General features: G+C 48.2%; 1 protein-coding gene across 3 annotated transcripts in view; it reads left to right on the top strand.

Moving 5' to 3' along the window:
* The first annotated feature begins 1,757 nt into the window (after positions 1–1,757).
* LOC137438165 (ELKS/Rab6-interacting/CAST family member 1) overlaps positions 1,758–12,755 on the top strand; it is a 119,942-nt gene continuing 108,944 nt past the window's right edge. For 2 of the 3 annotated variants that reach the window (XM_068133173.2, XM_068133171.2), the window contains exons 1-2: positions 1,758–1,979; positions 8,458–8,779. In XM_068133173.2, coding sequence (XP_067989274.1) covers positions 8,557–8,779 — 223 coding nt within the window. In that variant the 5' untranslated portion in view covers positions 1,758–1,979; positions 8,458–8,556. Of the gene's footprint in view, positions 1,980–8,083; positions 8,279–8,457; positions 8,780–12,755 lie in introns of those variants that run through there. The other variant, XM_068133172.2, reaches the window with a different exon arrangement.

The raw sequence follows: 12,755 nt of genomic DNA, 5'->3' as shown, positions 1-12,755 counted from the left end.
CACTACGACCTCACTACGACCGCAGTACGCACGCGTACGTGCCCACCCGTCCGAGCCCGACTGCGCGGCGGCCGTCTAAGAACGGCCAAGAATCGCGCCGACCTAACTACGATCTTAAAATTCAGACGACGCTAATTCACGTTATTTTTGTATGTCGTTTATATAAATCATCAACTCCAAGCCTTCCAATGATGCCGCCAGCCAGGAAGAGGGGGAGGGGATCCAGGAAGACGTGCACAATCACGCGGCCGCCGTGACCAGCTTGGATGTGATCGATGTGACCAGCTTGGAATCAGGAGATGAAATGATTTCGCCGCCGGGGATCGCCTATATATACCCGGTCTTGTGACAGGTCGTACTGGCGCCTACTGGTGCTTACTGCATGCTTACGGCAGTCTTGGTGGAGTCTTGTTAATTCGTGAGAGATCGGCAATGATCGTGAGTCGTCGTACTGCTGCGCGAACGTGGTCGGGACGGATCGGGGCAATTCTTGGAAGATCGTGATGGCAGTCGTACGGCGTCCATGTGAGGACGTACGGCGGTCGTATCAGTGCTTGCTGGATGCGGAGCGAATCGTGGCAGCCAAGTTTCCCGACCGCCGCAAGACACTCCACGACCATTTTCCCGATGCCCACACGTGCCCGTACGACACCCTCCAGACAGCAGCAAGAGTTTGAAAAACGCCACGAATCGCCACGATAATTTTGAACAGTTCAAAATTGTCCGGGCGGCTTCCCGTCTCGACCCGAACTGCCAAGTACACCCCCGATCATCCAGGAATCGCCAAGACCCCAATACGATCTGGCCAAGAATGTCGCCCCGATCTTAGGTCGTGGCGATTCGTGGCCTGAAAATGGCCGGTATGACTGGGGCGTTATCTTCCCCCATCCAAAACCTTGATCTTTTCTACCCCCGCGAATTCACCCCAGATACACTTTTTCGAAATTCCAACTTCTTTCCTGGAAGTCCTTGCAGTATCCATATGTTTTATACCTCTCCCACCTCCCCCCAAGTCCTCTCCCTCCCACAGATCTCTCGATGTCCCTGCTCTCAAACGTTGTGTTTGTGTCCTTCCCCCTCTCTCCCATCTTGTCTACCGCTCCCCTTATTTTGTGTTTTATGTGTCGGTTTGTGTCAGTTTGACTTTTTGTGTGATTAATGTTAGCTCTTTCACGAGCCTCGATCTTGTATACCAAACGTCCAGGTGCTATATAGAGCGATAAAAAAAAAATACAATTTTGTTTTCTAGATATGAAAAATTATTTTTACCTAAAACACTCATCGACACTCACTGATGAATCTGAAAGTTTAACGAAGATCTGTTTGGTTATCTCTGAGAAAAATGGCGACAGACCATTTTATTGTACGTAGTATATAGATTTCACAACCTACCGCGCACAACACTGCGCTGTCTCTCCTGCATCACAGATCATTACGCGTGACGTCACACGCACTTGGTGTGAGATTCAAACCATTTCGATAGCCTGTGGTCCATGTCACTCATTTGGATGGTCAAAGCAAACCGAAACGTCGTGTGTGAGTAGACAGGACGGCCAGCATGAGGGACGCCGACCTGGTGTGTGTGTTCGTGAGTTACAAAGCAGCTTGCCGAGCTAGCCGTTCCTTATCAACGGTTTCGAATGAGGTGCTTAAACCACTAGACGAGGCAGATGAGGAAAGAGCGAAAAGACAAGAAGGACGACGATAATGCAATAGCGAAAATGAGACAGCACAGAGATTACGAAGAAGAGGAGGTTAGCGGAAGAGGGTGTGGCTAGTGACTGGGGCCGGGTAGCGGTGTGAGGCCGGGCGGTGCCGCCACTTTGCGGGTACGGAGTACGGACTACGGAGGACTGTGGTGAGACGTTGTTGAGCTTGGTAAAGAGTGAGACGGCCGATACGATCTGTGCTGTGGTCGGTCCATGGTGCAGGATAGCAAGGACTAAGGTCTAAGGAGGACGAGAGCTTCAGATATTTGGGTGAGCGCCTCTTCTCTGTCTGCTCTTCCGACTTCTTTCTCATCTGTCCCTCACGAAGCTTTAGCTTCTTCATCTTCACACCAAACGCTTCCTCTTTGTTGATGTAATTCTTTCTAAAAATTCCTCCATAATTGCGCCTCCTGCTCCCCGACTTTTTTTGTCTGATCGAGACCAGACGCCCTCCCCCCCTATTTCCTTTTGCAACTACCTCCCCCCTATATTTTCCCTCCGCCCGACGGCCCCCCTACTTTACTCCGCCCCATATTTTCCTCTGCCCCCATTTTTTCATCTGTCTCCCGCCCCCCATTTCACCTCCCCCCCTGTTTTTCCCTGCACATCCCCCCACACCGTTTGTCGCGGCACCCCCACCCTCGGTTGGCATCGGCACCCACCCCCGTTTTTCTCTTCACCCCCCCCCCGTTTTTCTCTGCATAACCTCCCCCCCCGTTTTTCTCTGCATACCCTCCCCCCCGTTTTTCCCTGCACATCCCCCCACACCGTTTGTCGTGGCACCCCCCCTCGTTTGTCTTGGCACCCCCACCGTTTTTCTCTGCACCCTCCCGTTTTTCTCCACCCCCCTTTCACCTTCCCCCCGCCGTTTTTCGCTGCACCCCCCCTGTCTTTCTCCACCCCACTTTCACCTTTGCCCCTCCCCCGTTTTTCTCTGCACACATCCCCCCCCTACTGTTTGTCTTGGCACCTCCTGTTTTTCTCTGCACCCCCCGTTTTTCTCGGCACCCCCCCTTTTTCTCTGCACCCTCTTGTATTTCCCCCTCTCCCATTTTTGGTTTGACACCCTTTTTTTTGTTTCCACCCCCCCTCCCCATATTTTTGCTTCCACCTGTCCCCATAACTGCCACCGCCTGTCCCCCATATCTGCCCCCACCTGTCCCCCATATCTGCCCCCGCCTGTCCCCCATATCTGCCTCCGCCTGTCCCCCATCTTTGGCTCCGCGTGTCCCCCATCTTTGCCTCCGCCTGTCCCCCATCTTTGCCTCTGCCTGTCCCCCATCTTTGCCTCCGCCTGTCCCCCATCTTTGCCTCCGCCTGTCCCCCATCTTTGCCTCCGCCTGTCCCCCATCTTTGCCTCCGCCTGTCCCCCATCTTTGCCTCCGCCTGTCCCCCATCTTTGCCTCCGCCTGTCCCCCATCCTTGCCTCCGCCTGTCCCCATCTTTGCTTCCGCCTGTCCCCATCTTTGCTTCCGCCTGTCCCCCATCTTTGCCTCCGCCTGTCCCCCGGCTTTCCACTCGACCTGCCCCCCGGTTTTTCCCTTCACCTGCCCCGTTTTTTCCACCTTCACGTGCTCCGTTTTTTCCCACTCCATATGTCCCGTTTTTTCTTCTCCACCGCACCCATTTATCCTCGAACCTTCTCTCCTCACATTTTTCCCACCATCATCTCCCAGGCGTTTTTTTTTCGAATTTGCGTCCTCATCTAAAATCAAAAAATGGTGAAACTACCACCCCGAGCGGTATCAAATATTTATGGTGTATAACCAGGCAAGATAACTTGACACTTGTGTTAACACATTTGCAAAACCCGAGGTGTATCTGCAATGAAGTGGGTGTGGCAGTGGGTATGTTACTTTTTTGTCTGTCCCCACCTATTTTTTTCCCAGTCGTGATATTTTATATAAATCATCTAAACCTTGATGTAAAAAAAACAAAAAACTTTTGTCATGAATGTTTTTGGGATTGATAGTGTATGGGCATCCAATTGTTTTGAGGATGTGTACTTCCCTTGAGTAACCCTAACCCCAACTTTTCCCCCTGCCAATCTCCCATGCCACTACCCACTCTGGATCTGTACCTCCTCCTTGAGTAACCCTAATCCCAACTCCCCCGACCCCCTCTTCCATGACACGACCGTCGCTGGATGTGTACTTCCCCCAATGAGTAACCCTAACCCCAAATCCTCCTCCCCCGCTCCCACACCACTACCCACTCTGGATGTGTACTTCCCCCAATGAGTAACCCTAACCCCAAATCCTCCTCCCCCTCTCCCACACCACTACCCACTCTAGATGTGTACTTCCCCCAATGAGTAACCCTAACCCCAAATCCCCCTTCCCCTCTCCCATACCATTACCCACTCTGGATGTGTACTTCCCCCAATGAGTAACCCTAACCCCAAATCCTCCTCCCCCGCTCCCACACCACTACCCACTCTGGATGTGTACTTCCCCCAATGAGTAACCCTAACCCCAAATCCTCCTCCCCCTCTCCCATACCATTACCCACTCTGGATGTGTACTTCCCCCAATGAGTAACCCTAACCCCAAATCCTCCTCCCCCTCTCCCACACCACTACCCACTCTGGATGTGTACTTCCCCCAATGAGTAACCCTAACCCCAAATCCTCCTCCCCCTTCTCCCATACCATTACCCACTCTGGATGTGTACTTCCCCCAATGAGTAACCCTAACCCCAAATCCTCCTCCCCCTCTCCCACACCACTACCCACTCTGGATGTGTACTTCCCCCAATGAGTAACCCTAACCCCAAATCCTCCTCCCCCTCTCCCACACCACTACCCACTCTGGATGTGTACTTCCCCCAATGAGTAACCCTAACCCCAAATCCTCCTCCCCCTCTCCCACACCACTACCCACTCTGGATGTGTACTTCCCCCAATGAGTAACCCTAACCCCAAATCCTCCTCCCCCTCTCCCACACCACTACCCACTCTGGATGTGTACTTCCCCCAATGAGTAACCCTAACCCCAAATCCTCCTCCCCCTCTCCCATACCATTACCCACTCTGGATGTGTACTTCCCCCAATGAGTAACCCTAACCCCAAATCCTCCTCCCCCTCTCCCACACCACTACCCACTCTGGATGTGTACTTCCCCCAATGAGTAACCCTAACCCCAAATCCCCCTCCCCCTCTCCCTCTCCCACACCATTACCCACTCTGGATGTGTACTTCCCCCAATGAGTAACCCTAACCCCAAATCCCCCTCCCCCTCTCCCATACCATTACCCACTCTGGATGTGTACTTCCCCCAATGAGTAACCCTAACCCCAAATCCCCCTCCCCCACACCACTACCCACACTGTTCCTTTTTCCTAAAGCTGATCCACCCCAATAACTGGTCATTACGAAGGTCCCTTGTGAATTAAAGAAGGACGTTTGATTATATTACCGTAGTGCTTTTCCCATCCCATCCCAATAAGGCAAAACAATGAATGGCCGTCATTGTCCCAGTTGTCGTATTGACCAATTGTTTTGTCCCAATCCATTCCTTTGTTTAATTGTAAGCCCAGCTGGCCGGAGGGAATGTAAGGAGCAGGGAGGTGTTTGGTGGAGAGGACGTTGCGTGGTGCGGCATGAAAGGAGGGCAATGACTTCGTCAATAATGTAGGACTAGGCCTTGGACCCTGCATTATTTACAATAACTATTACCGTTGTATATTCAATCAAATTGTCGGGGCGTTGACGTTCTTTCTGAGTGCGATGCTCGAACGCAGTGCAGACGATGCGCGATGGGTGCAAACGCTGATGTTATAGTCCGCCGCAGGTAATATTGTTGGTTCGGATGTTGCCAAAGTGACCGGATCTGCACGACCATTTGATGGGTGAGCGATCGTCGAAGGCCGGAAGAGACCTCGGCCCGCAGGTTGCATCGTCGCCGAGGCACGGCCTGCCATAAGCAATGGCAGACAATATCTGATGGATATTGTCTGCCTCATATCTTGAGGCTATCGGGACAATTTTGTACAAATGGGTTCGCCCGTGTGTTTCGATCAAGCGATTGTGGAATGCTGATTTAGACACTCTCCCTAATTAAGTATAAACCATTCCGCAGGTATTGCAGGCTTAAAGGTATGCACACTCACCTTTGATGTCGATCATGGGTTCAAAATCTCGACCCAGGTATAAACTGTCGTCCTGGTGTTTTTTTTGCGAGTGCCGTCCCTCGGATGGACGCCGAGCTGGAGGACCCGTCTGCCAACACCGGTCTCGGTGATCTTCACATACCCCATGGCGTCTCTCGTGAGGAGTGGGCAAGTTCTCGCCGGCACTCTGAACCGATTAGGAATTCCTGCCACGTTCGGTCGAACGTCGGTTTTAACGAGCCGGTTCGTGAAAGGCTTGGTCCAAAACGGGTCATCGGCCGACCCCACAAGAGGGTGGGATTAATTGGAGTCATTAGCAGTCGTAATTGAAAACTTTAATTACATAGTTAAGTAGTTATCCCTTACTCGGCGTGCGCCCTGGAAATGTGACGCATTTGCGAAACGCCAATCGACCATCTTGGTGGGCGTGGCAGTGTGGTTGTGGCATTTCAAACAAAAATATCCCCTTGGACTACAACACGTGTACACGCGTAGTGAGGACCAAGGACCTTGTGAAACGTGCAAAAGTTCAAACGACTCTGGGTTACCGTGTGGTCGTGAAGAAGAACCTGAAGTGTGGTGACGTCGACAGTCAAAGGTTGCAACTGTTCGCAGGTGAAACAATTTATTACCTTCAGTGTGTGGAAGTTGAACTAGATTTAGAACATCAAGACTTGCAACAACAAATACGTAGATTACGTTTACGGAGTAGGGAGTAAATTTAAACATTTTCCCTCTCTTGTGACACTTTAAACGAGAACGACACCTGGTAGGCGGAGCGCGTACCTCTGCCAGGCTGAACAGTTTACGTTTTGTGTTCACTGATGGGTCGGATCCGGATTTGCACCTGAACCGAAATCTAATCGGCTTGTTCTTGTTTCCCAACCGACTCGTCCACCAAGTTTTTTGTGATATCCTGCTCCCAGACAGACAAACACACAAAGGTGAAAAAACAACCTCCACCCACCTTACCTGCCGGAGGTAATAAGCTAACATTTTGGAAGAAATTGAAGTCGGATTAATTTCCTTTTCCTTAATAAGTTTCATTTGAACTTCAATAAAAATCGATGTGCGATGCAAAACACGATATACAGAACGTCGGTGCCGCCGAACTGGTCTCGTCCGCAATATCCAGGTACACTGGGTCGTTTGCCTTTGCCTTCCGGGTAGTGAGTCAGGGTAGGAAGTTGTGATTCGTTCAAGGTGCCAGCGATAACTCACCTACTGGTCGTGAAAGAGGCCATGATGTCTTTGACGTCCACTAAATAATGCCGCCATCCGAGACACCCAGCTTAACGTCCGTCCGATAGACGGCACACACGTTCGTGGATAGCCCTGCTTGAGGAAGACCAAGATGGCGGCTTGTACCTGGGTCAAGGTTCAAACTCAAGATCGACAGGTCGGAGGTGAGTGTGCGTACCTGGAGCTTGTGCTGTCAGCTCATGTGAACTTCTGATGGGGGAAAAAAACTAGAGGAGAACAAAAAACCATCCAGTAATTTATACAAACACGCCCGAGTTTATTTAGTCTTCGCAAACAAAAACAAAGTTGCTTTAAAAACTTTTTATTGACCTTTGAAAAACTGGTGCTCTAATTATAGTCCAAACTCGAAGGTATTCCTCAGCTTTGGAGAAACCCTTTTCCCATCGGTGTGTACGTCTTCGTCACATGCAAGTGGCCAGAAGCGGATCTCGTTCGTAATCGCTTTGTTCTTCAAAAACCTTTTGCTCTCCCCCACCCCCCAAGTTGTTCTCATGAGGAAGTCCCTGACCGGAAGTGCATGACCAGAAGATTTCCGCAATCTTGATTTTCAGCATGTATTAAAGCAGGAAGCACATAATTATCAGTAATGATCGCCAACATGACAGAGCGAATCTCTCAAATGACTAATCTAAATTTATACTACTTTGCTTTGTGTCAACAAAAATCCAGGACAAGTTTTGAGGACCCTCTTGTTTTGATCGTCTTATTTGCCCTTCATATCTGAAGAAGACCCCTTTTTTTTTTTTTTGGTATACATAATCGAGGCTCGTGAAAGAGCGAACATTTATCACACAAACAAATCAAACAGACAAACAAACAAAGTGTATAAAAAGGGGAGCGGAAGACAAGATGGGGAGAGAAGGGGAAGCACATAAACACAACATTTGTGAGGGACATCGGGAATGTGTGGGAGGGAGAGGGCTTGGGGGGAGGAGGCGTGGGAAGGGGGGGGGTGGGGGGGGGTGGGAGAAGTATAAACACAAGGACACCAAGGACTTCCAGGAAAGAAGTTGGTATTTCAAAAAAGTGGATTTGGGGTGAAATTAGCGGGGGTAGAAAAGATCAAGGTTTTGGATGGGGGAGATAAGCGATGGTGGTGAACAGCTGTTTTAAAGACCTGGAGGGAGGACTGGGATTGGAGAGAGTGAGGGAGTTTGTTCCAGAGGCGGGAGGAAAGAGGAATGAAGGAGTGAAGGTGAGCAGAGAGTCTTGATTTTGGCAGTTTAACCATAAGAGGGTTGCAGGCAGATCTTGTGCGACCTGTAGGAATATTTGCATGAAAACTGAAAAAAACCTGGGCAATTTGTGCTGAAACTGTTGCTTTGGTTGTACGACTTATGCGCTATGTTTGACAGCTTTTTGTCTGCATTCCAGGCAGGCCTTGTTTTGGTCATGGATTCTGACTGATGCCTGTTCGTGCTTCGAGCAAAGTGTGATGCCACCTGGGCACCAAATCGACCAAAAGAGCACAAGATGTACGGGAGCTCCCGTTCCGTCGGTGGAGAGCGCGCCTCGGACTTTGGAGCCGGCCGATCGCCTCGGTTGCCCCGGTCGCCTCGCCTTGGCCACCGGCGCACGAACAGCAGTGGAGGGGGGAAAACGATGTCCATGGAAAATATCCAGTCTCTGAACGCGGCTTATACGGCGTGTGGGCCCTTGTACTTGGAAGAGCAGGAAAGCGCCAGTCCAAACCCGGGTAAGACTCGACGGCGCTCGCCTTTGGAATGCTGGCGGATTAGGATCTCCAGTCGGAGGGAGTGTTGACAGCTCTGCAAACCCTCTTGGCTTGCTTCCCATTCAGAGTAATTTCGAGAATTAAATTATCATTTGGGAGCATGATCCAAGGGATTATTTATTTTAATTATTTATTTTTTTCCCCGATAAAATGTTCGTGCCAAAAATGTACCAAAACCGTTTCTCCTTTGCACCGCAAATCATCACTTCAAGGTGATCCTGAGTTAGAGGTCCGTTTGGAGATGGCCTGCAGCTCGTGCGCATCGAAGACTACAGCTTTAGTGCGACAGATGTGTAAAGTCTTGTTTTTTGTTTCGAAGTGAAGCTGCCATCTTCCATTGGCCTGCACGAGGTAACCCACGTGCTTGGAAGGCCCTGTTGTTGCGGTAAATACCCTCGTAAAAAGGCCTTTTTTATGGCCTTGGGGTTTGTATGGCGGCTTTTGTTCAAAAACCTTATAATACATGTTCCCTTCCAAGCAACTTTAATGCAGAAGGAGACCACTAGGCCTGCCAAAGCCTGCATTCTGATTACGAAGCTATGGTTGTTTTGTCCGTGCTTTATCCTTTTAAATACTGAGAGTTTTACCCAAGGAAGCAGCACGTACCATATTTGTCAAGCCTTTGGTATGACTCAGCCAGGGTTCAAACAGTCGACCTCCCAGAATCACAGCGGACGCTCCGACCATTACGCCACCATGGCCGGTTAATCTGCCTCGTGAGTTATCTGCCTCTGAAATGCCGACTTTGCTTTTGATGCTTCTCTCGGTGCAGAAGCAGCTTTGGTGTGACCCGAGGTGCCGATCCATAAGAATTTGTGTTGTTGTTGTTAGGAATTTGTGTAAGGGGTTGTGGGTTTTCAAAGAAGTAACGGCATAGTCGGACAGATGTGTGCTGTCCTTTTTTTTGCTGCTGCACCACAAAAGCGTTGCCACCTTTCACCACTGCAGCAGCGAAGCTGCGCTCGCCAGAAGTGGGGACTCGAAAGGCTTTAAACGGGCACGATGTTTATTCCTGCACACTTCCGTCTTTCCCATGCCTGAACTGTGCCACGTTTGTGTCGAGTTGGCAAGCTCCGCGAATCTCCACTGGGAAAATCTTGAGAAGTACAAGGCTTTGCACACTTTGTATATGGAAAGTTTGCGACGTCATGAGAGGTTTTGTAATAATAATTTTGATGTCGAGCTTCGAATCGTCTTGCATGCTCAACTACACACAGACACACACGACACATGTCACACGGACACATATTTGTCCTGATGGATATTGTCTGCCATTGCTTGATTCTGGTAATCGGTGAATGTTTAAAAGGACATTGTTTAATGAATGTTGACGAAAATAATTGCATGTGAAAAACTTACTCGGTTTGTCGGTGAGTGCCACTGTTTCCTCCTTCTTACTGAAGGCATTTTTATACTCATGGAAACGACAGGAAATGGGGAAGAGAAGACTAGTACAAAGACAGCTCTACTAGTACTAGTGTATCGCATCCACAAGAGAGGCAGAAGGGTAGCAAGTCTGGAAAAATCAGTGGTTTGTGTCTGACCCTGGCCAAGTCGTAGCAAAGACTTTAAAAACGGTACGTGCTGCTTCCTTGTTTAACGCTTAGCATTAAGAGGATAGAGCAGGGATAAACCCCATGGACATCCCATGGTGGGGGAGAGATTTATTCTTGCCCTACTGACTGCAGAGAGAACTAGATGGTATTCATAGAATACTTACCCTGTGCAGTCAACTTGTTGTGAGCCAACTCTTCTGTTTTTGAACATTGTTTTTCTTTGATCCAATATGGCTGCCAGACCACGTGAGTGATGACATCATAAATTTATGTTCTCTAATATAATTGTTTCATAGATCACGCTCAATACATTTCAAACCGATCAGACTAAGCGTTGTCCCTGTCGAATTATGACGTCATAATTATGGCACCAATGACGTCATCGTTAACAACATCTATTCCCCATATGGACTTCTTTACAATGAGCCATGGTTCAATTTTTTCCAAGCAGTGGTTTTGGAGATGTAGAGATGCAACATTTTTCGGCTTTTCCAAGATAGCACCTGTAACACATGACCTATGACGTCATGATTATCATTAATATTCTAAAGGAGGAGCCACTCCTATGGTGAAAATTTCGTTTCCATCAGACGAACAGTTGTTGAAAAAAAATTCATAATGATCGGATGGATAAGTTGTATTTGTCTAATTATGACGTCATAACGAAGGCACCGATGACATCATCGTTAACATATCTTATTCCCCAAGGGGAGTGCTTGACAATGAGCCATGTTTCACATTTTTTCCATGGAGCGGTTTCGGAGATATAGAGGTGCAGCGTTTTTCGATTTTTTTTTCCAAAATGGCGTCTGTACCACGTGACCTGTGACGTTATAATTATCATTAAAAAAAAGGAGGAGCTGCACATATTCTGAAAATTTTGTGTCCATCAGTCTAACAGTTGCAGAGGAATTTTTGTTTTATTCATACTGATCACATCAAGCGTTGTACTTGTCGAATTATGACGCCATAATTAAGGCACTGATGACATCACCATTAACATATCTTATTCCCCACGGTGAGTACTTGACAATGAGCCATGTTTCAATTTTGTCCATTGAGTGGTTTGAGAGATGGAGGTGTAACGTTTTTCCAAGATGGCGTCCGTACCACGTGACCTATGACGTCATAATTGTGAATAAAAAAATTCTCCAGGTTGTGTCAATCGGAGCAACGGTTGCCGAGAAGAAGAATTTTTAAAATGCAGTCACGTACGGCACACGACACACGTAGGCACCTGAATGCTTAACCCTGCTTTTCGCTTCGCGAGCGCAGGGTAACTAGAACGGCACTCGGTAGAGCGCATACCTCTGCCAGGCTGAACAGTTTGTGTTTCGTATCCCATTGATAGGCCGGATCTGGATTCGGACCTGAATCAAAATCTAATCGGCTTGTTCTTGTCACCTAACCAACTCGTCCACCAAGTTTAGTCATAACTCATCCACAACTTATTAAAATATCGTGTTATCTATCGCTTTCGCCCGATCCCTCAATTGTGAAGAATCACTTAAAATTAAATAACTCTCGTATCCAAATCCATATTCAGATCTTCACCAAAATTGAATCGATTCTTCCTGGTCATACACACAACCTGTCCACCATGTTTCGGCCAAATCCATCCACAACTTTTTGAGATATCCTGCTATATATCGGGTTTGTCCCCATCTTCCAATGGTGAAGAAGCACTTAAAAATTTTTGCTAGCCGGATCCGAATCTGGATCGTCACAAAAATCTAATCATTTTGTCCATGTCAATCAATGCACTACCTCGCTGCCAATTTTCGTCCAAATCGGTCTACAACTTTGAGATATCTTGTTCACACACAGACAAACAAACAAGAAATATGTTGTGCATAGCATGATACTTGCGAAATCCCTAAAAAAGGTTGTTGGCCTATTAGTCAGGTTGACTATGTTTTTTCGTTCAAAATCATGGTAGATTAGCAAACCGATACATTTTTGGAAACGTTATTACATGGAAAATCTGAAAATCAATGTTTACATTTGCCAATTCCGACCAATTCGATTCGACCAATTCGACCAATCGACCAATTCCCTTCGACCAATTCGACCATTCGACCAATCGCTTCGATCGACCAATTCGATCGATTCGATTCGATTCGATTCATCGAATTCGATTCGATCGACCATTCGACCAATTCGATTTGCCAATCAATTTGACCGACCTTTGCTTGTGTGGAACGGACTGTGAAAACGATGCGGACTATATTGTCGGATACGACACACAGGACAGTGATGACGAACTCTAAATGGCATATTCTGTAATCGTGTATGTTTGATGCCATTGACTGCCTGTGTATATTTTGTCATTGACTGCCTGTGTAGATGTGAAGTTATACTGACTGCGTGTGTATATATGA

This window comes from Myxine glutinosa, chromosome 12, assembly GCF_964187855.1.
Source record: "Myxine glutinosa chromosome 12, kmMyxGlut1.1, whole genome shotgun sequence".
In the NCBI taxonomy this organism is placed as follows: Eukaryota; Metazoa; Chordata; class Myxini; order Myxiniformes; family Myxinidae; genus Myxine; species Myxine glutinosa.
Note: the sequence above shows the minus strand (reverse complement) of the source record. Positions and strands in the feature narration are given on the sequence as shown.